Source organism: Eulemur rufifrons, chromosome 14 (genome assembly GCF_041146395.1).
Source record: "Eulemur rufifrons isolate Redbay chromosome 14, OSU_ERuf_1, whole genome shotgun sequence".
NCBI classification, from domain to species: domain Eukaryota; kingdom Metazoa; phylum Chordata; class Mammalia; order Primates; family Lemuridae; genus Eulemur; species Eulemur rufifrons.
Genome location: NC_090996.1, coordinates 17,614,460 through 17,639,269, shown reverse-complemented (window position 1 = coordinate 17,639,269; position 24,810 = coordinate 17,614,460). Strand labels below are relative to the sequence as shown.

The 24,810-nt window shown below is 51.0% G+C and overlaps 2 protein-coding genes across 46 annotated transcripts; one reads left to right on the top strand and one right to left on the bottom strand.

Annotated features, from left to right (window-relative positions):
- The first annotated feature begins 4,715 nt into the window (after positions 1-4,715).
- On the top strand, positions 4,716-8,224 carry TUFM (Tu translation elongation factor, mitochondrial). 2 transcript variants are annotated; one of them, XM_069485881.1, is made up of 10 exons: positions 4,716-4,842; positions 4,949-5,143; positions 5,568-5,734; positions 5,997-6,101; positions 6,187-6,351; positions 6,507-6,639; positions 6,721-6,741; positions 6,949-7,100; positions 7,208-7,327; positions 7,864-8,224. In XM_069485881.1, the coding sequence occupies exons 1-10, from the start codon at positions 4,800-4,802 to the stop codon at positions 8,035-8,037; spliced, it is 1,275 nt and encodes a 424-aa protein (XP_069341982.1). In that variant the 5' UTR covers positions 4,716-4,799; the 3' UTR covers positions 8,038-8,224. The 2 variants fall into 2 exon arrangements, with proteins under 2 accessions (XP_069341982.1, XP_069341981.1); XM_069485880.1 differs by having other exon boundaries at positions 6,721-6,825.
- A 3,680-nt stretch (positions 8,225-11,904) lies between these two features.
- ATXN2L (ataxin 2 like) lies at positions 11,905-24,479 on the bottom strand. Of its 44 annotated transcripts, none has more exons than XM_069486691.1 (24): positions 23,915-24,479; positions 22,367-22,403; positions 22,097-22,153; positions 21,936-22,007; positions 21,388-21,538; positions 20,819-20,943; positions 19,596-19,687; positions 18,937-19,137; positions 17,720-17,895; positions 17,433-17,543; positions 16,682-16,888; positions 16,522-16,593; positions 16,207-16,277; positions 15,733-16,028; positions 15,584-15,653; positions 14,922-15,068; positions 14,762-14,834; positions 14,481-14,668; positions 13,977-14,106; positions 13,758-13,879; positions 13,383-13,595; positions 12,961-13,204; positions 12,652-12,811; positions 11,905-12,410 (listed from the first exon to the last, which is right to left on the bottom strand). In XM_069486691.1, the coding sequence occupies exons 1-23, from the start codon at positions 24,214-24,216 to the stop codon at positions 12,657-12,659; spliced, it is 3,312 nt and encodes a 1,103-aa protein (XP_069342792.1). In that variant the 5' UTR covers positions 24,217-24,479; the 3' UTR covers positions 11,905-12,410; positions 12,652-12,656. The 44 variants fall into 44 exon arrangements, with proteins under 44 accessions (XP_069342792.1, XP_069342799.1, XP_069342798.1 ...); XM_069486698.1 differs by having other exon boundaries at positions 11,905-12,387; positions 12,647-12,811; positions 13,015-13,204; XM_069486697.1 differs by having other exon boundaries at positions 13,015-13,204.
- Between the last annotated feature and the right edge of the window lie 331 nt (positions 24,480-24,810).

Here is a 24,810-nt window from a genome sequence, read left to right as displayed (position 1 = left end):
TGTGAGCTAGGCTGATGCCATGACACTCTAGCCCAGGCAATAGAGTGAGACTCTGTCTCAAAAAAACAAAACAAAACAAAACAAAACAGACTTATCTGGCTGCTGTGTGGAGAATGGATTTGACAGGTACTGGGAACAAGAACAGAACCCAGAGACCCAGTGAAGAGCTCCTGGGGTCACCTAGATCACAGATGATCCCGGACACAACCACAGTGTTGAGAGTAGTCGAGTCCGGGATAACAGTTTGGAGAGAGAACCAGGAGGGCTGGGCAATGGGTTAGGTGTGGGGGGAGGGCCGGGGGAATGGTGGTGCCACATATTGAGATGTATAAGGAGAGTATGGATGTGTTTGATTGCAAATTACAGGCAACCCTGACAGTCTGGTTTAAATATGTCGCATACAAGTCGTCCAGTCTTCTAAGATGCTCTTCGCTTTGCCCTCCTCTGGGTTTTGGCTTCCGCATCCACTGGGAGCAAGATGGGCACAGTAGTTCCAGGTTTCCCATCCAGACCCAGCAATATCCTGAGTCAGAAGGAGACCCATCTCTTCCATGTCTCCTTCTTAAGAGGGAGAGTCCTTTCCTGGAACCACTCCCTGCCACTGGTCCCCAAGCAGATTGCCTCTTACTGATAACTGGTCCCAAAGGAGTCACAACCCAACCCCTAAACACACCCGCCTGCCAAGGAGAACTGGACCACCAGAACTGGACTAGACCTCAGGATCTCTTCCTGGAGCTGGGGAAAGGGCCACCCTGAAAAAAAAAATCAGGACCCTGCCTGCAGAAAGATGGAAAAATGGCTTTGTTAGGGAGGAGCTCCAAGTGCCTGCCACATAGCAGAATCAGCTGTTGTGGGGAGGCAGAAGGCCAGTGGATTTCAAGAGTGTCTTTTTATTTTATTTTATTATTATTATTTTTTGAGACAGAGTCTCGCTCTGTGGCCTGGGCTAGAGTGCCGTGGTGTCAGCCTAGCTCACAGCAACCTCAAACTCCTGGGCTCAAGCAATCCTTCTGCCTCAGCCTCCCATGTAGCTGGGACCACAGGCATGCGCCACCATGCCCAGCTAATTTTTTATATATATTTTTAGTTGTCCAGCTAATTTTTTCTGTTTTTAGTAGAGACGGGGTCTCGCTCTTGGTCAGGCTGGTCTCGAACTCCTGAGCTCAAACGATCCTCCTGCCTCGGGCTCTCAGAGTGCTAGGATTACAGGCGTGAGCCACCACGCCTGTCCTAGAGTGTCTTTTTTTTAAAGAGTTAATGATTCTGCACAAAGAACTGAAATCATGTATGATAAAGTTTAACAGAGAGAAACTCTCTCTCCTTCTCCGAGCAAATTCATAGCCTCCTAAAGTAACAATTTTTCTTTTTAAGAAAGGGTCTCACTGTGTTACCCAGGCTGGAGTGCGGTGGTGCAACCACAGCTCACTGTAGCCTTGACTCCTGGGTTCAAGCAATCCTCCAGCTTCAGCCTCCTGAGTTGCTAGGACTACACGTGTGGGCCACCATGCCTGGCTAATTTTTTAAGGTTTTTTTTTTTTTTTGTAGAGACAGGGTCTTGCTTTGTTGCCCAGGCTGATCTTGAACTCCTGGTCTCAAGTGACCCTCTTGCCTCGGCCTCCCAAAGTGCTGGGATTACAGGCGTGAGCCTCACCTGGCCTCCACATTGTTTTTGACTTTCTTTGTCTCTCCTCCTTCACCCCTTGACCTTGTCCATTTGCTATTTTTCTACAGTAGCCAGCTTCCTTTCTTCATTTAACATTGCTCACAAGCGTTTTCATGGGTGGCTGGCTCCCCTGGTCTCTGTAACTCTGAACCTACCCAATTAATATATCACATAGTGGCTAAGTCAGAATTCATGCCACCATATCCACATACTGGATGCTGGTGCTCATTCCACTCTTCCAGTGTAATACTGGGCATAGGTACAACTGGACATCTTCTGAAGAGACTTTCTACACCTGGGGAAATGCCTTGCTATCAGTCCTGCTTCCAACATCAAAGTTAGAACACATCTCTCAGCCCCTCTGATCATTGACATATGATCTAGGGTTCTCCAATAAGACACATCCATGTGAGGCTTTGAATCTGCCTGGCTTTGAGGTTGGAGGGATGTAAAGTGACTTTCTTGATGCAGAAGTGGTTTCATTGCCACCAGAAATAGCTGTTACGGACGAGTCTAAATCCTGGCATTGAGTGTTTGGTGGCAGTGGCAGTAGCAGCAGTTTTGTTATCAGGTCAGATCAGTTCTGTGGCTTGGCATTATTTCTCCAGCTTGCCCCACAGTTCTGTGAGCTGCCTAACACCCTTAACAAGACTTAATCAAGTCTCCTGATTAAGCCATTCATTATTCTGGAGGATGCTACAGTGAACAGCTCTAGAAAATTTTCTCCCTTTGAACTCTTTTTTGAACACAGTGTTTCTCAAACTTCATTCATTCCCCATCTTCCCCCAAATTTGCCATATATTCATACCACCCAGAATATTATCTACCAAATAGCATTCTTTATTTTTATTTAATTTAATGAATTAATTTATTTTTGAGACAGAGTCTCGCTCTGTTGCCCGGGCTAGAGTGCCGTGGCATCAGCCTAGCTCACAGCAACCTCAAACTCCTGGGCTCAAGCAATCCTACTGCCTCAGCCTCCTGAGTAGCTGGGACCACAGGCATGTGCTACCATGTCCAGCTAATTTTTTTTCTATATACATTTTTAGCTGGCCAGATCATTTCTTTCTATTTTTTTTTTAGTAGAGACTGGGTCTTGCTCTTGTTCAGGCTGGCCTCAAACTCCTGACCTTGAGCAATCCTCCTGCCTCGGCCTCCCAAAGTGCTAGGAATACAGGCGTGAGCCACCTCGCCTGGCCCAAATAGCATTCTTTAAATTGATGTTTTTAAACTTGATATTTACTTAAGCCAGTAAGAAATTTTTCCTGTTTCTTTTTGAAACAGGGGCTTGCTTTGTCACCCAGGCTGGAATGCAGTGGCACAATCACAGTTCACTGTAGCCTCTCAAACTCCTGGGATCAAATGATACTTGGCCATTTATGCCAGTATTTTGCAAACTAAGACACATTAAAATAAATACAGCATCACTAAAATAGAAACTATTAGTTCAAATACTACCTCCAAAAACTCACATCTTGCTAGTGGCGAATAGTGTCTTAGGATAAATTCCCAGAAGTGAAGTGACTAAGGAACAAGGTAAAAAGAAAGAAAACCCTTTCAACTGTACCAGCCCTTCCTAAGCAGAGCTGATGAGTTGGGGGCCAGGAGGACAGAAATCCTGGCAAGTTCCTTACTTTATCTGAGCAGTAAAATGACAGTTAAATTATGGTGCAGTGTAGTGTCCACACTTTTTGGGGTTTAGTTGTGTTGGGTTCCTTAATCACCCTGTCAGTTTTCTTACCTGTAAAATGTGGGCAATAACAGATCCTACCACACAGAGTATCACTGAAAACATCGACCGTGAACCAATATGAATGCCTGATAAATGAAAGTTGAGAGTTTCCCAAACCCCTCTGAGCCTTAAAAGAGCGTGTGTGTATGTGCCATATAGTTTCCTAGTCTGTGCCTAGATCCCACTGATTCATACTCTCCAGAGGGGGTATTAGGGAATCTATTTGAAACGAACACTGTCAATTGACTCTTAGGATCTGATTAGTTTCGGAAACATAAATCAGGGTTAAGCAGCTGCTATCATCACCTCAGGGTGACGTCAGGAAGCTGTGATGAGATGATGGATGTGAAAGTTAAGCGTCATTTACTAGCCTCGCACTTATTCAGTTGATGGACATTTATTGAGCACTCACTGCATGCTCCATCCTGTGTTAGGTGCTGGGGCCACAGCAGGAACAGGACAGACTCAGGCTGCCCTTAAAGGCTCCCCAAGCTGGCCCCTCACCCTCAGTGTATCTGTAAAATTGGGTGAGTGGGGAATTGCTTGACCATAGGCTGGTGAGGGGCTACAGGAGTGCGCAGCAAAGCTCTCTCTTGGGGTCTCTGGCTCTGTGAGGTCAGGCGGAACAGGGTCCCTGCAAGCTGTGGGCCAGATGGGCGGGTACTTGAGGGTCAAGGGCTGTGGGTCCTGGAGGCCCCAGGATCCCATCCCAGGCTCCTGCCCAGTTCATTTTGTCTCAGGGCCAGACGTCGGGGTCTCCCTGCGAGATGGATACTACTATTCCCATTTTACAAAGAGGAAAACAAAGGCTCTGGGGACAGATTTAAGTTGCACTTCGACCCCACCCCCGAAAGGTGTCCAGGACCTGGTCCTACCTCCCGCAGCGGCACAAAGGACCGCGAAGTGAGTCGGACTCCAGGGTGTTTGGGGCCGCTCTCTGCCGTACCCAGGACACTCCTTAGCGGTCCGCGCTGGGGCCGCCTCTGCCGGCTGGAGGCCGGGACCCTCCCTCTGGATCCCGCCTAGCCCCGCCTCCCTCCCTTCCCGAGCGCCCGCCGCCCCTGGAACTACGACGCCCGCGAGCCCTCGGGGCGCTGGTGCATTATGGGACGCTCCGCCTCCCCCCGCCCCGGCGCCGCCTGAAAGAACTCTCTCGCCCCGCAGCCGTGAGGTTGGAGTGGGCGGTGGAAACCTTCTCGATCCGGCCCCGCCCGGAGACGCCAGCGCCCCCACCCGGAAGTCGGCGGAGAAGGCCATAGAAACTGGGGCTAGAGGTGCCTAGACGTGCCCTCCAGGCGCCTACTTCCGCCGGAAGTTGCCTCCAGCCGCAAGTGCCCTTCCTCCGTTGCACGCGCAGGCTCCCGGTATCCTGTACCCCGTACCCGGGGCGCGAGTACGAGCACAATGGCGGCCGCCACCTTGTTGCGCGCGACTCCCCGCCTCAGCGGTGAGGGGCCAGGGAGGGCGATAGCGGCCCAGGGACACGTTGCGGGGGGCATCGCGGGTATCCGGGATCGGACTCACCCCTTGACTCCAATCCTCTGTCCCAGCAGGTCTCAGCGCCGGCCCGATCCCACTGCTGCAGGGTCTGTTGCGGCCGCTGAAGGCCCCAGCATTGCCTCTCTTGTGCCGCGGCCTAGCGGTCGAGGCCAAGAAGACTTACGTGCGCGACAAGCCCCATGTGAATGTGGGCACCATCGGCCATGTGGACCATGGCAAGACCACACTGACTGCGGCCATCACGAAGAGTGAGCGGGCTTTGGGTGGGGGCGTCCGGCGAGATCTGGAGCTGGGGAGGTGGGGCCAGCCGAGTGTCTGCTGGAGGAGTTTACTGTGGCCCCAGGCACCTGAACTCGGACGGTGGGGTTGATTGGAAGATGCAGAAGACAGATTTCCCCTGAACGTGAAGAACTCTGATGTGTAAATTGGGGGACCCTGAGTGGCCTCCGTCTATCCGTGGGGAATGCTCTGTAAACAGAGGCTTTACCCTGGAGAAGTCAGAGGGCAGCCCCTCGAGGCCCTTTAACATTTCTTTCTGACCCGCAGTTCTCTGCAGGAATAGAGATTTGAGGGAGATAGTTTATTTAAGTGGGAGGGACCTGGGGGTGTGGCCTGAGCCCTGCCTCTAGCTCTGAAACTTTAGCTGAGAGGTGTGTTCTCTTCCTCCCTTAGTTCTAGCAGAGGGAGGAGGGGCCAAATTCAAGAAGTATGAGGAGATAGACAATGCCCCGGAGGAGCGGGCTCGGGGTATTACCATCAATGCAGCACACGTGGAATATAGCACCGCCAACCGCCACTATGCTCACACAGACTGCCCGGGTCACGCAGATTATGTTAAGGTGAGGGTTTTTGTCCGGGACACTGGGGACAGGGTCATGAGCTGCTTCCTGTCAGGATGCTAGGTTTAGAGGGAGGAGGTTAAGGTATTCAAGATGTCTAGGTATGAGATGATAGATTTGTGGCCATGGCCAAAGTAGGTATGGTGAGAAGATGGCGGAAAAAGGGGGGACCTGTTTCTATCTGCTGCACTTGGCTAGATGGATGGGGAGCTGAGGAGGTCGTTGATCTAGGCTGAGTGTTTCCTCTCCACCTCCTTCCCAGAATATGATCACAGGCACTGCCCCCTTGGACGGCTGCATCCTGGTGGTGGCAGCCAATGATGGCCCCATGCCCCAGACCCGAGAGCACTTACTACTGGCCAAACAGGTACTTGCAGCCTGGGTAGGGGTGGAAAGAGAAAGGGGGAGTTGGGCCACTCTGGACACTATGCCTGTCTCTTTCCCGTCTACAGATTGGGGTAGAGCACATTGTGGTGTATGTGAACAAGGCCGACGCTGTCCAGGACTCGGAGATGGTGGAGCTTGTTGAGCTGGAGATCCGCGAACTGCTCAATGAGTTTGGCTACAAAGGGGACGAGACCCCAGTCATCGTAGGATCTGCTCTCTGTGCCCTTGAGGTGAAGGCAGAGTCAGGCCAGTGTTGGCCGAGGCTGCTGCTGCAGAGGATGGGGCTGGATGGGTGTCCAGAGCTCTGCTGTGTCTGGGGAGTGGCTCTGGGTAAGTAAGAGGAGTAGAAAGGAGATTTCAGAGTCGTGTCACCTTCTTCCAACAGCAACGTGACCCTGAGCTAGGCCTGAAGTCAGTGCAGAAGCTGCTGGATGCTGTGGACAGTTACATCCCAGTGCCCACCCGGGACCTGGAGAAGCCTTTCCTGCTGCCTATAGAGACAGTTTACTCTATCCCTGGTGAGGACCGTGCTTGTTCACACTCACTCTTAGTAATAGCCTAGCTCAGCGTCCCTGATGTCCTGTCCTGTTCCCTTCCAGGCCGGGGCACCGTGGTGACAGGTACGCTAGAGCGTGGCATTTTAAAGAAGGGAGACGACTGTGAGTTCCTAGGACATAGCAAGAATATTCGCACTGTGGTGACAGGTACAGGAAGGAAGCCTTGGGACTCAGGGGCTGGCTCCAGGATGATCTTTCCCCTTGTTGCTTCCCTGTGCCTCAGACTCTCCTCCCTCGTCCCTTCCCCCTCCTTTCTCTCTTCCCCCTCAGGCATTGAGATGTTCCACAAGAGCCTGGAGAGGGCAGAGGCAGGGGACAACCTCGGGGCCCTGGTCCGAGGATTGAAGCGGGAAGACCTGAGGCGTGGCCTGGTCATGGTCAAGCCAGGTTCCATCCAGCCCCACCAGAAGGTGGAGGCGCAGGTGAGAGCACCAGGTGATGGTGGGCAGGGCGAGCCAAGCTGCCCCCTGCACAGGGGAAATGCTTCCAGCCAAGCCCAGCTCCACTGTCATTGCTTTATCTCCTCCAGGTTTACATCCTCACCAAGGAGGAGGGTGGTCGCCACAAGCCCTTTGTATCCCACTTCATGCCCGTCATGTTCTCCCTGACTTGGGACATGGCCTGTCGTATCATCCTGCCACCAGGGAAGGTATGGCCGGTGTAGGGAATGTGAAGGAGTGGAGGTGGCGCTCTTCGTATCAGCTTTGCCTCACTCATGGTTCCAAAGATGTCATGTGACAATCTGGGTGACTATTTCCTTGGGTGAAGAGAGGCTGGCTGCAGCTGTCAGTGAAGCTAGTAGGTGGAGGAGTCTTGACCAGTGGACTTAGGGGGAACGAGTCCTCATCCAGTCTGCGCTAGGCTGAAGTAGGTTAGCATCTTAGCTACACCAGCACTTGCCCACAGAAAGATTTCCTAGAAAAGGGAAATTTGCGTAAGCCAGAATTTCCTAAGCAGTTTTTTTCTCGTGAACGTACCATAGGAGTACTCATCACTGGTCCCTTTTAGGTTCTCCTGTTTTGAATGTACTGTTTGCATCTGCCTGACAGCTGGGATGGACAGAGCTGTCCCCAGGCAGAATCATCACCCTGCTGCATTTTCCCATGACTCTTAAGCTCCAAGACAGCAAATAGTAAGAGTGAAGACATCCTGAAGGCCATGCATGATCCTCTCTGTCCCCTCCAGGAGCTTGCCATGCCTGGGGAGGACCTGAAGCTCAGCCTAATCTTGCGGCAGCCGATGATCTTAGAGAAAGGCCAGCGTTTCACCCTGCGAGATGGCAACCGGACCATTGGCACCGGCCTGGTTACTGACACGTCAGCCATGACTGAGGAGGATAAGAACATCAAGTGGGGTTGAGTCTATGGACCTCTGCTCACCTTCTCTGGCATTTAGGGCTGCCTTGGCCAGTGTTCCCTCCCGCTTCTTGTGCCCTGAGGGCACAAGCTGCAACCCGGCAGAGTGCAGCTAGATGGACACTTCCCCTTGGTCAGTAGGGGCGGTCTGCCAGGTGGGGTGGGCCAATAAACTGTTCTGTGAATAGTGAGCCAGCCTGTGTGTCTGTCCTTTGTGTAAGGTGGAGAGGATGAAGGAGTACAAAAAGGACATTGAAGACCAGACAGATGAGGAGCTTGTGAGAGCTCAGAGCCATTTTAATGAGTCCCTCTCTAGCAGCAAGAGTCCATCTCTGTGGTACAGGCTGGAAAGCTGTCTTTAAAGCCATCGTTACTGCTGCAACAACTTGAGAGGAGAAATCTAGTCCAGTGAGCCTGTGCGATTGCCTAGTAGAATGCTACAGCAGGGTACTGTTGAACAGTCTCCTGGGAGATAGTGGGAATGAATTTGGTTACCACCTGGAGCCAGCATGGCCTGAGCTCAGGTGCCAAAGGCACCTTACGTCCTCTTTGAGTAGTTACTAGGTCAGTGTCTAGTTACCTGTTTAAACTTCTTATTTTTATTTTTTTAAGAGACATAGTCTTCCTGTCCACCAGGCTGGAGTGCAGTGGTGTGATCATAGCTCACTGTAACCTCAAGCTCCCGGGCTCAAGCAATCCTCCTGCCTCAGCCTCTGGAGTAGCTGGGACTATGGGCACATACCACCATGCCATGCCTGACTGGTTTTTTAAAAAAAAAAAATTTTGTAGAGACATCTTGCTGTGTTGCCCAGGCTGGTTTCAAACTCCTGGCCTCACGTCGTCATCCTGCCTCAGCCTCCCAGAGTGCTGGAATTATAGGTGTGAGCCACCACGCCCAGCGTACCTGTTTAGACTGACTTTATAATAAGGACTCTACAGGCATGTTTGGTTCTAGACTACTGCAGTAAAGCAAGTAAGTCACAAATATTTTTTTTGTTTTCCAGTACATATAAAAGTTACATTACATTGTTCAAGGGTTCAAGTTGACTCTTGAACAATAAAGGGGTTAGGGGCACTGACCCCCTGTGCAGTCAAAAACCCATGTGTAACTCTTGACTTCCAACTTGACTTCCAAAAAAGCTGTTGATTGGAAACCTTACTAACAGCGAATTAACACATATTTTGTACATTATCTGTATTACATACTGTATTCTTAAAGTAAGCTAGACAAAAGAAGACATTAAGAAAATCACAAAAGTATTTACTATTAAATGGATCATCTAAAGGTTTTCATCCTTGTCATCTTCATGTTGAATGGGCTGAGGAGGAAGACGAGGGGTTGGTCTTGCTGTTTCAGGGGTTGAGGGGGTAGAAGGGGAGGCAGGCACACAGTGCAACTTTTATTGAAAAATATCTGCATAGAATTGGACCCACACAGTTCAAGCCCATTTTGTTCAAGGGCCGACTGTATTAAGTGTACAATAGCATTATGAGTAAAAAAAACTATGTACGTACCTGTACATACCTTAATTAAAAAATACTTTACTGCTAAAAGAAAAAATGACATGAACACATGCTGCTGGGAAAATGGCACTGGTAGACTTGCTCAGTGCAGGGTTTCCACAAACCTTCAAATTGTAAAAGACGCCTGAGGAGTGCAATAGAGCAAAGTGCAGTAAAATGAGGTACGCCTGTCTCTTGCTCATCTCCAAACCCACTATACGAGGCACTCGTTACGAGTAAAATCTCAGCAAATGATCACTCCTGAAGTGTATCTGATGGGTCATCACTGCTGTGTCACTGGTTCCAACCACGAGAGGCTGAAGAATAAATTTGATTTTCAACATTTACCAAGATTTAAAAGTTAAGAAAAAGGCGTTTATTAATATGCAGGGAATAAAATGCTGAGATTTTCTTAAAACACAGAATGATGATTGGCAAGGATGCTGACCCTAAACAAAAAAGTAGCATTCAGTGGGGAGTGGGGATAAACGGACAAGCCCTCAGAAGAGAGAGGGGGCTTGAGCCCAGTCTGAGAGGTGTTTTGAGAAACTCAACCTGATCCGGAACTCCAGAGCAGAAGCAAACTAAGCAAACTAGGTGAGAGGGAGGGAGGATGTAAGGTCATGAGGTACTGTCCAATGATGGAGCAGCTTGTTTTCTCCTCCTCTGTTCCAGGCACAGCTGAAAGGTTTCACAAGGGAATTCTTCCCTGGATAAAAACTAAGTTCCCTTTCAACTTTGAAAAGACTTCTGCTCAAAGATGATAAATTAATATACAGTAGTCCCCCGCATTTGCAGTATGGCTTTCAGTTTCAGCTACCTGCAGTCAACTGTGGTCTGAAGATACTAAATGTTAAAAACCCAGAAATAATTCTTAAGTTTTAAACTGTACACCGTTCTGCTCTGTCCTACTCTGGATGTGAATCATCCCTTTGCCTGTTGGCAGTCATCAAGGTTAATCAGATCAACTGTCATGGTATTGTAGTGCTTGTGTTCAAGGAATCCTTATTTGACTTCAGAATGGCCCTGAAGTGCATGAGTACTGTGCCTAACGCATCAAACTTTATCACAGCTATGTATATATACGAAAAAACGGAGCATGTACAGGGCCCGACACCATCTGCAGTTTCAGGCACCCACTGGGGGCTTGGATGACCTACCTGCAATCCTCCCATAAAGCATCAAAAGGACCGCTCACCAACACGGATCTCCAGCTGGACTTCAGGCATCCTGAGCTCATCTGAAGGCTTTCCTGCTCCTGCTGCTTCTGTCCTTGTCTTCCACCCCTCACCCCAGTTGTCCCCCATCCTATCCCCATCTTTGGAGAGCTCTTCCACTTGGGACCCCAACCCTGCCTGTTTTTAGCAATCAAGTGGCTGCCAAATAAAATTCCCTTCTTAATATGCCCTCTCCCCTCCCCACCATGCCCACCCATTACCAAGTTTCAGATCCTCATACCCTGGGGAATCTCCCCCAATATCTAGCCTTCATTCTTCCTGCCCTTGTTTCAGCAAATTTTTTCGGGCTATGGTCCAAGCTGGAACACCCTTGCCTACCACTGAGCACCAGCCTTATCCTCAGAAGCCTGTAAAGGTGAAATTATCTCCATTTTAAAGATAAGGAAACCAAGGTCAGGTCTCACAGTTAAGAGAAATCCAAACTGCCTCCTTGAAAAACCACCTCCTCTGAAGCCTGTTGTCATTTCCACATGCCATGCTTCGATCTTCTTGTCCCATCCATAACCCCAAATTTAGCTCCTGCTCCTCTAAACCTGGTTCCCCAACCAGTCCCTTCCCCCCTTCTCCCACTAGCAGCTCCACCTTTAATAGCTCTTACTTACACCCAAGACCTCTCAGTTGTGCATCAGTCAGGCCTTTATTTCCAATGGCCAGAAACACTAAAGCAGCTTTCAACATAAAGAGGTGGACTAATTCGTGAAACACTTGTATTAGAAATGAAAACTTTCAATAGCACCTTGAGATGAGGCCGATTTCCAGATGAGAATACAGTCACTGGGAGGTTGGGTGCCCTGGACAGCAGCTCCAGAGCCAGCCAGGGACAGCATCACACTGCCACACTGCTCCATTTTGGGAAGGGGACTATCTCACGCGTGTTTAGTCATCCAGTTATCCAGAACCTCAGTCACCAACTACACGACTTCAGACGTCGTTTGGAACCCACCTTCAAAGGAATAGTGTAAGATTCTGATTTGCTTCCCCTTATCCTAGGGTTTAGAGAAACTGGCTACAATTTTCACATGAAGGGAAACAGGGAACAGACGACAAGATAACTATAATACTAGTATTAGTAAGACTGGTAACTATAACCGTACTCTAGTCTCCAAAGAGGAAACTACAGGCAGGTTAAGTTAGTTTAAATTTTTATTTTTTTATTTATTTTTTAATATTTTTATGTAATAAAAAGTAAAAGTCCTTGTCCAACCATCCTTGTGGGGCATCTGTCTGTCTCTCACACAGATCACTCAAGTTAATGGGAAAGAAAGAACAGGGGGGCCCAAGTCTGAAGTTATAAATAATAGAAAATAAAAGATCTTCCGTCTCCAGTGGGGGAACAGATGAAAGGATGGGAGGGCAAGACTGGGTGGGAACGGGCAGGGCAGAGCAGGAACCCCCCAACCCCTGCTGGACCCTGGCCCTGCCCACTTTGAGGCCCCTCCCATTCAAGGTGCTTGGCAGGAATTCCCCAGCTCCCCTGGGGAAAGGGGGGATTGGGGGGCTGGGACTGGTCCGAGCTGCTGGGGGAAGAGACATAGATCACTCTTCCCTCCACTCATGGAGGTCTCAGGTCGCGGCCAGGACAATCTTCAGTTCCCCGGGGGGTGGAAGGGGAGCTGCTGGGAGGGATGAGATTGAACTGGTTGGAGGGGAAAGAGAAGAGAGCAGGAGCATTAGAACCCAAGCAGCTGTCCCTTCATCCAATGCCGTCCAGTGGGGGCGTGGGGGTGTTTGGGTAGGAGCGGCCTCCTCAAGGTGTCTCATGGGGCTGTCAGAAGCACAGGTCAAACGCTGTTTCCCAGTAAGCCAGAGCCCTTACTTGTGTGCCCAGCTCAGCCCCCCACACCCGAGTCTGGCCCTGTCTGCTGCGCTGACCTTACCTCGGCTAAGTCAGGAGACAGTCGGGGTCACTGAGAGCTGGGGAGGCAGTGGGGAGGGGGGCTGCTGGATCACAACTGAGCGAGGACGGAGGGAAGCAAAGGACAGAGCCAGGAGCAAGCCCCTGGCGGCGGCGACTGTGGCTTCTGCCCACCCTACATACTTCACAGACAGGTGCACGTCGGCGGGCGCCCTGTGGGACAGCCCTGCCTCCAAGACCCCTCACTCCCCACCCAGAACCCGTGCATCCTGCCCCACCTGCAGCCCCTCAGCTCTTCCATGCCAAATTCCCCCAGCTAACGAGAACTCACGAATCCTGTCATCGGCTCCTCCTGGAAATCCAGGCGCCTGGCCAGGCTGCTCACCTTGGGGGTGTCCGATGTAGGGGTAGGGTGAGGGTGTGGAAGCTGAGAGTGCAGGCACCCCACTCTGGGGCACTGCGCCTTGGGGGGGGCCCCCATGGCTCTGGGGTGGGTGCAGCAGCATCACCTGGGGCGGGTGGGGAGCCCCAGGGTGAGGGGGCGGGGCTGCTGTGATTCCAGTTTGGACATGGGCCTGTAAAGAACAAAAAGTAACTGAGAGTACCAGGAAGTCTGCAAACAGCTCTGAGAGCCCCAGGGTCAGGAGCACTACTGCAAAGGAACCAGGGACTTGGGAATGGGACAGCCCCAAGGCTCACGTCCTCTGGCAGAAAGACCCAGACCCAGAGAAAGCGGGTCTTGTGGGCTCTTACCTGGGTAACATGGGCCATGTTGGTGAAGCCGTGGGGCAGCTGCTGGTGGGCATGGATGGCATACACAGCGGCTGGTTGGGGGAAGCTGCTCTGAGGGGACTGGGCAGAAGGTCCCGGTGGCAGAGAGGGCGGCGTGCCTGTCAGGGCCCCTGGGTGGTACAGATTCTGCTGTGGCTGTCCACTGCCCAGGTGTGGGGCCTGCCCTGCCTGATGCTGCCAGGGGAGGGTGAGGGTGAGTGCCACCCACTCCTCTGGCACCCAGGCCAACCGCTTGCTGACCCCCAATGATCCTCTCCACTGTGGAATGACCCCAGCTCTATCCCTCTCTTCCAGCCACCCATTCTGCCCCACCACTCAGACCCCCACGGCAGGCACCTGGACAGGACTGGGGGCCGCATGCTGGGACTGCGGCTGGCTCCCAGTAGGCGTGGTAGCCGGCTGCGGCTGGTGGGCGTGGAGCTGCGTGGCATGGTGTGGGTAGGACTGGTGAACAGTGGCTACAGCAGGAAAGAGGGAGAGAACCAGCGCTGAGCACACCAGAGGGGGCGAAGGAGCACAGCTTGGAGCAGAGAGGGAGAACACAGCAGAACTCACCATAAAGGGCTTGGGGGGTGGGCTGCTCTGCAGAAGGGTACTGAGGGGTTGAGGATGACACAATGGCCTGGGGATGGCTACCCGACGTCAGCATGCGTGGGTTGCTTTGAAGCATGGGGGCAAACACCGGCTGGTGGGACAGAGAAGTGGTCAGCGCAGCAGACTGGGGAGGCGCCCTCCTGCCCAATCTCTCTGCACAGCACTGGTTGGGCCTGGCCACAATTACCTTATTTTACCTTCACAACAATCCTGATAGGCAGATACTAGCTCACCTACACTTCAGGGGAAAAAAACGAAGGCAGAGATAGATGTTCAATGCCTTGTTACAGGTCGACCAGGGCTACGATTCAAATCTAAGTCTGACACCTCCAATCCTACAGCTGGCCAACACCACCCAGAACACCACCTGTTGCCCTCACCCAGCTCCTGAGTCTTAGAGGTGGAGAAGGGGGGATCCCTAGCAGGGGCTTTGGATCCCCCACTTCACTCCTGGGCCACAGTCACCTGTGAGGGGTAGTGGGCCATGGGCTGCATCATGGCCGGCTGGCCCGGGAACTGCTGTGGGTTGTAGGGGATGTAGGAAGAGTAAGGTGTGGCAGCCACCAGAGGTGGGCCAGCAGCGGCGGCAGCCTGCATCATCGGAGGGGCTGAGGCTGGCTGGTGTTGGTCCGAGCGCTGGGGGGGCAGGGAGCCTGGGGGCAGGGGGAACATAGTGTAGAGCTCAAGCTCCACCCGCCAGGAGGCACTGGGCAGCCCCATTGACTGCCCCTCCCGACCCTGCTCACCTTTTGCTCCTCGGTACTTGCCCTGCTGCCCAGGCACTGAATTGGATACAGGATACGGATACATCTGAGGTGCCTGGGGACGAGGACAGATGAGGCTGAATGACCCCGGTCCCTCAGCCAGTCCAACCAAATCCTGGACCCACTCAGACTCTTCTCTTACCTGCACAGCTGGTCCCATGTGGATCTGAGGTATGTAGGAGATGTACTGGGGGCTATACAGCCCACTCTGGCCTGCTGTCAGCACCGGGATGGAGGGAGTTGAATGAGTCCGGGGCCCTGGAGAAGTTGGGGTACTGGTGGACTTGTTCTGTAAGAGACAAGGGAGGACAACGGTTTATTTCTGTATCCTCCCCTCTGATTCCTGGCCATGCTTGTAACAGGTAGCATTCATGGAATGCTGTGTGCCAAACACATTCTATACTTTATTTTGGCTAAGCCACACATCAAATCCTATGAGATGTGCATTCTCAAACCAGAGGTAAGAAAACTGAGACAGAGAAGTGGTTTTTAAGTACAGGGGTTCAGGCCAAGTTAGTTGGCCCGAATGAGGCCTATGTTCTTAACTACCCCAACTCAAGTACTCCATAAGCCAAATACTACAAAACCCACAAACATGTCAGACTTATCAGGATCCCGTCACCCAAGGCTTGAGTCCACGTTCCTCAAACCAGCCTAAAAGCTGCTCTCCCTGAGCGTTTGCTGTCCCCTCAATGCCAGGCAGCCCACGGTCCTGGTGGTGAAGTGCTCCCCTCCATTGTCTATCAGCCCTTCCCAAGTCTCCCTCACAGAAATCAGAGCCCCCATTCTCCCATCCCATCTCACCACAGAGAGCAGAGGCTTTGTGGGATTGAACTCCTTGGCATTGGGGTTCAACGTTGATTTCTTCACTTGTCTGTGAGAGAAAGCAAAATCAATCCTCATGGCTTGCGCCTCATCCCCTGACACCCACCCCAGCTCCTTACCCCACTTACTCAGCAACAGGGCCCTCATCCTTGTCATCTCCCTTGATGAGACCCACTGGCGGGCTGCCGGTTTGGCTTGGGCAAGGTGGTGGGGGCTGCTCTGGCCCCTCAGTGCCTCCTGCTGGTGCCAGGGGCAGTTTGTCCTCCTTATCCGATATTGACTCCGTCTTGGAGGAGACAGGGGACCCCATGGGCTCTGAAGTCAACAGACCATCAACCTCCTTCTCCTTCCCTTTAGCCTCTTCCTTTAAGATCCGGGGAGGAAAAGGATCCAGGCTGGTCTCAGGTGAGCTACTGGGCTGAAGCTGGAAGGAGAAAAACATACACACAGTACTGTCTGCTCCGAACCTCAGGCCTCGATTCTTTCTTTCATCCTCACTTGATCTCATCTCTTCTACCCTACCCAGTGCTCTGCCTCTTCTGTAAGCCACCCACACCCGCCTTCACCCTGCTAACACCCGAGCTGTTTCACACTTCTCTCACCTTAAACTGGGCCCCAAACTTTCTCAGTTCTTCCAGTTGAAATCGTTTCTGTTCATTCTGAAGGCCAGGGACTATGAGAAAACAGTAAAAAGGGAGAAAATATAATACATTCTTTCTCAAAGGTGGCTATACACTGCCAGTAGCCCAGAGAACAAGAAAGCAAGGAAAAAAGAGAAACTCTTGAGAATCCTCAGAGTAATTACATTAGGATCAAAGAGCTAACAGACAGCATCTGCTTCTGAATTCCAGTGTTTCCTACCTGAAATGCTCTCCCAAACAAAGGGGCATTCGTCCTCAACAAAAAACAACCCTCACCTTTCCCAGCTATCCGGGCCAGTTCCTGAGGCTCTAGAGTTCTCCCAGGTTCCTTGGCAGAGAGTTCTTTTACTAAGCAAGGAAAGAGAGATACCTGAAGGTCCTTCTGTCAAGAATCACACTTCATATTGTCCACAGCCCTCACCCCTCTGGCTCTTACCATCTGTGGGGGCCAAGGAGATCTTTGGAGAAGCTGGGGAAATGGAGCCCACTCCAGGATCTGCTGATGATGTCGCAGGGATGGAGGCTGAAGAGGTTGGCACTGCCGAGCCAATGGGAGGCTCAGGACAGGAAGGTGACATTGGGGCAGGGGCAGACTTGGGAGAGCGCGGGGGGTACATCCGGCCCACTGGAAGAAAAGGGGGAGCTGTACAATGGTTACTGCTGTTCAACAGGCAGTGGTACACAGGCCTCACTCCAAATACCAAGAAAGTTTGCACACTTTATCACACGCAGGGTCACAGACTCAAATGTCTAGAAGCCCGAGGCAGGTAACATATGCAGGTAAATGGCCTCATGGGCACCATAAGCGACTGGAATGCTTAAAGGGGCAGTTGTGATTCTGTTCCAGCCAACTAGAGCTATGCAGCAAGTCAGGCTCAGTGTTAGCATAACTTTCTGTAATTCAAAAGAAATACAAAATTTTCTATGACCTCTCTTGTTTTAAAATGTTGGCAACTAAGTCAAATCTAAACAAAAGACATCTGCCAGCCAGACACAACTCATGGATTGCTAAACTGGGATTTCTGCACTAGGGAACATGAAAAATGTTTTCTCAAAAAGGATAAATCCAAACTCCCCAAAACATCTACCTTGAAACTGTCTTCCATCCCAGCATTCCAACAACTGACATATCTATATTCCTCTACAAATTTCTATCAATTTCTTCATCTAACACTACGAAGTTTTACCTGCAGGAGGAGGTGGAACAGAAGTTTCTCCAGAAGACCTATTGTTGGGTGAAGACAGAGTCTTGGCACCTCTCAGAGGCCGCTGTGCCTTAGGAGACATGCGGGAAGGGCCTATTTTTTTTTTTTTTTTAAAGATGAAGAAAAATCAGAAGAGACAGAATACCCGTTATTACATCACCACCCATGCATCATCCTTCCAACCCCATCTAAACCCTTTGGATTACCCTTCCCACCTTCTTACCATCTCCTTCCCTTCCCTGCCCCCCAAAGTCTGCTTCCCAACTCACCTCCATTGATACCACGTGCCTCAGAACCTGGGCCAGGGCTGCTATTGTCAAGATGGTGAGGGCCACGAGGTGGCAAAGAACTAAGGCCAGGCCGGCCGCCCCGAGAGCTGCTGCATCGAACACCTCCCCGGGGACCTTCCCGAACTCGCTGAGGCAGAGGGATATACTTCCCCTCCCTGCAGAAAGAATTCAAGTTCAAGTAAGGTAGCCACAAACCCCACACATGTTGGAAAGATGGAGGCTTTCCTTCTGAAGTCCTCTACTTCAACACATACATACACACTCACACTCTTTCTCTCTCTCTCTCTGCCTGGCTCCAGCTTCTTTCACTATCTCACTGGAAGATCCGTCCCAGTTAAATGTTCTGTTGTTATAGGCTTAACCTCATGTTACAGCTAGCCCGACCCAACCAACCTGGCCAGTGCTCCACAATTCTATCAATCCTGACCTATGAGAAAGGTAGGATTACATCATAGATCAAAATGCAGCTTTTACAAAACAAATCACGTACCGTTAGATTTCATGTTTGTAAAAGGAAAAAAATATATGTGAAGACTCCTAGCTATTGAAAAAATGGGCCGGGCGCAGTGGCTCACGCCTGTAATCCTAGCACTCTGGGAGGCCAAGGTGGGAGGATCGCTCGAGGTCAGGAGTTCGAGATCAGCCTGAGCAAGAGCAAGACCCCATCTCTACTAAAAATAGAAAGAAATAATCTAGACAGCTAAAAATATATATAGAAAAAAATTAGCTGGGCATGGCGGCACATGCCTGTAGTCCCAGCTACTCAGGAGGCTGAGGCAGAAGGATTGCTTGAACCCAGGAGTTTGAGGTTGCTGTGAGCTAGGCTAACACCACGGCACTCTAGCCGGGCAACAGAGCGAGTCTCTGTCTCCAAAAAAAAAAAAAAAAAAAAAAAAGAAAGAAAAAATGCAAAAGAACCAGCACATACATATAAACGAATACATAGAGAAAAAGAGAAAGTATACTGAAATCCTGAAAAAGAATTTTTTCTTCTAAATCCACAAGCTTCAGCTTTGTTCCTCTGGGCAAATTACTTAACCTCTCTGGGCTTCAGTCTCCTAAAAATTGGGAATAACTATGTATTAACCCACATTTCACATGGTCGTGATGCTTAATCAACAGTGTATAAAACTCTTGGCCCAGGCCCTATATTCTACAGTGAACCCCAAACAGTGCTGGCTGCTCCCAGCAATTACCTGGATGCCAAGCTGGGGCTCTCCCTCCCTGAGCCCTGCCGCTGGACTGCACTGTGCTTCTCCTCTTCGGTGCGCCCATCATCGTTCTCCATGGCGATCCGTAGGCGGTACTGGGGGCTCGATTCAATCTCTCGGGCCAACTGCGCTGCACGCAGCTCCCGCTGACGAAATTCTTCTGAGTTGTCCTTTTCTAAGGGCACCCTGAGAGAAGCCCACAAACCACCATCCCAGTGATGGGACAAAAGAGGAAAAAAAGGAAAACATCAGTTTAATCATCAGTTCAGGCATACAGGTATTCAATTCTTTCAACAATTCAACGTAGATTAAACGGGCATATACTGGGTCCCAGAAGAGTATCAAGGCACATCTCTGAATCTGAAGAACCACTTAGGTGCTTATCTTTTAAGTTCTACAGGAAAAGCATGGGTGGAGAAGCAAGCAAGCAGTTAATTCTATCCACGGGGTGGCCTGGAATCAGGAAAAAGTAGGAGAAAACCTTTGAGGGAGCAGTTCCACAAGAAAGTCTAGCAGTAGGGAGTGGGCAACCTGGATACTGAGAAAAGAATGAGCAAAAACTATGTTCCACCTAGAGATGGTGTCTTCTGTTAGTGACCCCACACTGCAAAATATACCACCTTGGGAAGTACCAAGACACTCACGTATAAGAAGAGAGACTGCTATCATAGGTCGTCTTCACCCCGTAGTTCTCCTCATTGAACTTGAACATTTCATTGGGGTCCCATCCATTAGACTAAAGAGGGGGGAAAGGATAATGCTTTAAAACCCAGCAAGAAAAACAACAAAGACATGTCATTTCCCTTCTATCAGATTAAAAACTTAAAAATGTAACCAAACCAAGAATAAAGAGAATAGGAACATGGCTGGGGAGAGTATCAACTGTTACTTACAATTACATCACAAATTACAAATAATTGATAAAACTGTAAAGTCCTATGACCTAATAAATCTGTTTCCAGGACATCCCAGAGAAATTCTAGCACATGTGCAAGGGGATACATGTTCTAAAAGCAGTATGAGATGACATTTTTAGTAGCAAAATAATAGTAACAAAATACAGATCAATAAGGGACAAATACAATTTGGCATGTAACATACATATGTACAAATATAAATAAAACAGGCCAGGTGCAGTGGCTCATGCCTGCAATCCTAGCACTTTGGGAGTGCTCCAGACCAGCCTGAGCAACAGGGCAAGACCCTGTCTCAAAATAAATTTTAAAGACAGTATACAACAGTTAAAAGGAACAAACTAGACCTATGTATCAACACGAAAAGTTCAAAATAAACAAAACGAGGCAAGAAAAACAAATTCTTGTGCAAATTAAACAAACCCAAATGATAATGCATTAATTGATGAGTTGTTTTTTTAAAAAGACAAGGATCTTGCTATGTTGCCCAAGCTGGAGTGCAGTGGCTACTCACAAGTGTGATCACAATGTACTTGCAGCCTCGAACTCCTGGACTCAAGTGATTCTCCCATCTCAGCCATCTGAGTAGCTGGGACTACAGGCATGTACCACCGAGCCTGGCTCTATTCATGAGATTTTAAATGCATCAGAGTAGTTGCTTTTGGGAAAGGAAATGGGCCCATACACGAGTCAATCTTGTCTATACCTTTTGTTATATTGAAAAAATAAATGACTTGAAGCAAATGCTAATAGTTGTCAATTACTGATGTTGAAGAACAGACATTTTTATTTTGCTATTTTCTTACCTTTCTATTTGCTATCTAATTGCCATCAATAGGCAACAGTAAATAATTTTCTCCCACCTCCCCAAGAATCAACTCTTGGTTCCAAGAATGAACCTCATTGTCAACAAGCCATTCTGTCTGCCCAGTTGTTAGGGAAGGAGACTATACCATGTCAGACTCGAGGTCGTAGTCATCACTGTTGCTGTCACCCCCTTCCCAGCGCTGAAGCACCTTCTCTTTGTGCTCCCCATTCACCTTGGAGTTCATGGCAATGGCAGAATCAGTGAATTTGTCTGTGGGGGCAGCAGAGTTGAAGATCAGGAGCCAGGTGATATTTCATAGCTTTCTTTCCAACATCCCTCGCCCACCCACCAAGTAGTTCAGGAGCAAAGAGAAGTTTAAGAAACTCAGATTTTAGAGTATGTATATTTGTGTATCAAAATTGGGGGTGATGGTCATGGAGAGTATAAAAAGCCCGATCTGTTAAGATTATTAAGATTCAAAAGGAACAAAAATTTAAAAACTAGAGAAAATATGAAGAACCACAAGAGAGACCAGGACTCATTCCACTATGTATGAGATGTCAAGACATAGTTTCAAAAAGAAAAATCCAGCCATCTCCCTCAGAAAAACAAAAGGCAGTAAGCGGGTAGGAATCAAGACAACATGTTCCACCTGTACAAGAACTGCCATCTGCTCATACATAGTAGGTCTGACGTAACAGTCTTTCACAATACCTTTAGTAGCATAATTGAAGTCAACATTTCGAAAGTGGACAAGCATGACATCACTTGGCTTAAACACCATGGTGTCCACAATGTCTTCCCGCCGAGGTCCACCTGCTGGCTCAGATACTTTCCGGTGCACAGCATCTACTGCTAGTTCAAACTACAAAAGCCCCATTCCCCAATACCCGAAGGTCAATATGGAGAAACATGAAGGCAAAGATATGACTACTTTTCTATTACCCTTTCTGAACTTTTCCCAACACCATATTCTCAACACACTAAGAACCAAGTGCATATCTGCTCAACACTAGCTAAAGGATTTAGCAAAGTCTCAAATTTAAAAATTTAAAATTTAAACTTAAGCATTTTACCATTAAAGTACCCGGCTCTCAAATTTGTCTTTTATCACTTGCAGTACTATGCAGCACAGGGCTGCAGAAATCATTAACACCGCAGTCTAACACTACCCAACTCACACCCTCCTCAATGAGCCTATTTCATTCTCCTCTTCCTCCTTCCATGCAACTCCCAGAATAAGTGAATTTGAGTGCACTGACCTTTGAGCTCAGAGTCTTGAAGATACCCTCATAGGTGGTGCCATTTTTCACCTTTACATCACAAGTGGAGCCCTGGGAGAGGGGGAAAAATAAGAAGAGTGCCTCCACAAAACGGAAGCATTTCATTTCTCAAACAATCTGGTGGTTAAGTATCCACTTACCACAACAGCTGTAAGGAAATGCAGCATTCTGGAATTATTGTAGACACCTTCAAACACCTGTCAGTTAACACAGGAGAGAACGAGAAAGGAACAGCCAGTCAACACCTCATTTTTCTTTCTAAATGCCTACACTCTACTCATATCCACCCTGTATGTACTGGGTCCACAGCTGTTCCGAGCCCATTTGACTATCTCTGTACCTAATCTGCCTTATGCTCCCACATATGCATCTTTTAGGTCCATGTATCTTAGGGGAGGAAAGGCACTCACGGGTGACTGTGGGGGTCCCTTTCCTGTGCTCTGTCCCCTACAAAAGAAGAAAATAAGACACTAGTTATTTAAAACTGTTCAATCTCTCTTACATCATTATGAAATTAATGGTAAATCCCAGAACCAAAAACCACATGATGATGCTGATTTAGGCTACAAACCAATTAATCAACAAGATTTTCAAATTCTCATCTTATAGTGGAAGAAAGGAATAGGCATTAAAAGCCAGTAAACACATTTCTTCCAAATGCCAGTAAAAATGACATCGATAATGGTTGTCAATTGCCCTAGAGAGCCAACAGGAACACAACCGTTTCTCTCTCTCCAAGGGGCCAAGGATGTATGCTTCCAACAGACCAATGCTACAATATCAACCAGCAACCTGCCCCACATGTGAAGGCGAAAGCTAAGGAGTGCAGATTGGAACTATCTAGCTCAGGCACATTACCTCCCAAACAGAAAAGACAATCACTTTCAGCAGCCTTACACCCCAAACCCTGGGAGGAGGGGGCATTCTCTCCGCACCCCATCCCCTCGACCTCATTACTCATCCAGCCTGTTACCCACTCTGCGGAGGTCACCAATCGCCAGGTAACCCTACTCCTCGCTGGCTGATGTAACCGGCGGTTGAGGAAGGCGAAGAGGGGGCCGTTGGCGGGGCTGGGGGACAGCGCAGCCGCAAAAGCTATCCACCGGGAGGCCTCGCCCGGTCTGCGCCTGCGCACTAAAACCCACGGGCCTCTTCAAAATCTCCCCTCCCGCGACTAGAACCCACTGCGCCTGCGTGTCCAGCCACACTCAATTCCATTAACACACACACAGAACGGAGCGTCCACTACTCATCCACGAGCAGCAGACGAACCCCTCCCTGGGCACTCCCAGCCCCTGCCCTAGGTGTTACCGGGGCACGCGAACGCCCGGGTCATAAGACAGCATCCACGCGCACGTACAGGAAGGGCGCGCGCGCGCTGGAGGTTCCCGGCCGGCAGTCCTCCCAGTTGTCCCTCCTTCCGTCCCCCCGCCCACCTCGCTCCCCTCCTACTGGCCAGACCGGGAAGGGGGAGGTAGCAACCCGCTCCCAAGTCCCTCCCTCCCCATTGGCCAAACTGTGGGCCGCGCGCCCCCCTCCATTGGCTACAGCCGGGGACCCCTTCCCGCAGCAGATTCCCCATTGGCTGAAGCGGGGGACCGCGAGACCCTTCGTGGTAATGGAGCCGGGGACCCCGATCACCTCTCCACCCCCCCTCCAGCTCCCCAGTCCGACGGCACTGGCGGGATGCGCCCCGCCTCCCCTTAAGGCCGGAGCCCCGAGCCCTGACTAGGCCCTGGGCGCTGACCACGGCCCTCAAGTGCTCTGGTGGCCGCCCAGGGACCCCTTTCCCTTCAACCTGTTGGGACCGGAAGGGGCCCAACCCCAGCATCACGGGGGCTCCCCGTCTCCCCGGTTCTCCTCAAAGATGCTAGGCTGGGGGTCCGCCCCGCGCAACCGAGCCGCCGCCTCCTGCCGGTAGCCGCGGGTCCCTCGCCCGGAAGCCCACCCCTTCTCACCTGGCGCTGCCCATGGCGGCTGCCCCTGGCCTCTCCTGATGCTGCTGCTGCGGCGGCGGCGGCGGCGGCGCCAAGATGCCTTCGGTTCCCCGGCGGAGTCCACTCCCGGCAGCGGCCGCAGGCCCCAGGCAGGGAGAAGCGGCCGGAGGCGGCCCTGGGGGAGCCGAGGTGGTGGCCAGCGGCCCCGGGAGGCCGCCGTTAGGTGGGCTGGTGCCCCCGGGGGGCCGGCGGGCCACGGCCTGTTGCGTGGGGGGCGGCTGCTGGGGCTGGGAGGTCTGTTGTGGCGGCTGAGGCTTCAACATGATGGCAGCGTCCGGAAGGGGAATTAGAGGGAAGGGAGGGAGAGAGGGGGCCGGGGCTGGGTCCCCGCCGGAGAGAGCGGGAAGCGAGGGGGCTTGGGAAGCTGGGGACCCGCCGTTGGCGGGCGGGGGCAGCCCCGCGGTGCCGGGGGTGGCTGGAGAAGACCGCGGCGCGAGGAAGCGCCGCGAGGCGGAAGGGGAGGGGGTCTCGCGGGCCTGAGGAAAGCGAGAGGGCGCGAGCCGGCCTGGCGCGCGTGCGCGTCGCCGGGGAACGGGGAGGGGAAGAGCGCGCGGGCGGGAGCGCCCGGAGGGGGAGGGGCAGAGGAGGGAGCGGCGGCGTGAGGTGCCCGCGCGCACCGAGGCGGTTAGCTCCCGGCGGGAGAATAGAGAGAATAAAATAGGTGAGTCTCGCACCCTAGCCCTTGGAGTGGGTAGGGAGCAGCGCGGGCGCTCACGTGCGCCAAGGATTTAGGGTCTCAAGGTCTCAAACCGCCTTAGAGTCTGGCGGCCGCTGTAGCTTCACAATGAGCGTGTGAAGCGCTGGGGGAGGAGCCGAAGCAGCTGAGAGGAAGGACCGGCCGCTCCGCCTACGCCGCC

Excerpts from the sequence above, each read along its gene's own strand:
- TUFM (XM_069485880.1), top strand. The coding sequence starts at position 4,800 with ATGGCGGCCGCCACCTTGTTGCGCGCGACTCCCCGCCTCAGCG. Across the intron at positions 6,352-6,506 it reads CTGCTCTCTGTGCCCTTGAG|CAACGTGACCCTGAGCTAGG; the intron begins GTGAAGGCAGAG and ends TTCTTCCAACAG. Across the intron at positions 7,328-7,863 it reads TCATCCTGCCACCAGGGAAG|GAGCTTGCCATGCCTGGGGA; the intron begins GTATGGCCGGTG and ends TGTCCCCTCCAG.
- ATXN2L (XM_069486691.1), bottom strand. The coding sequence starts at position 24,216 with ATGTTGAAGCCTCAGCCGCCACAACAGACCTCCCAGCCCCAGCAGCCG. Across the intron at positions 22,154-22,366 it reads AGGGACCCCCACAGTCACCC|GTGTTTGAAGGTGTCTACAA; the intron begins GTGAGTGCCTTT and ends GTTAACTGACAG. Across the intron at positions 15,069-15,583 it reads CAAAGCCTCTGCTCTCTGTG|AACAAGTCCACCAGTACCCC; the intron begins GTGAGATGGGAT and ends TGTCTCTTACAG.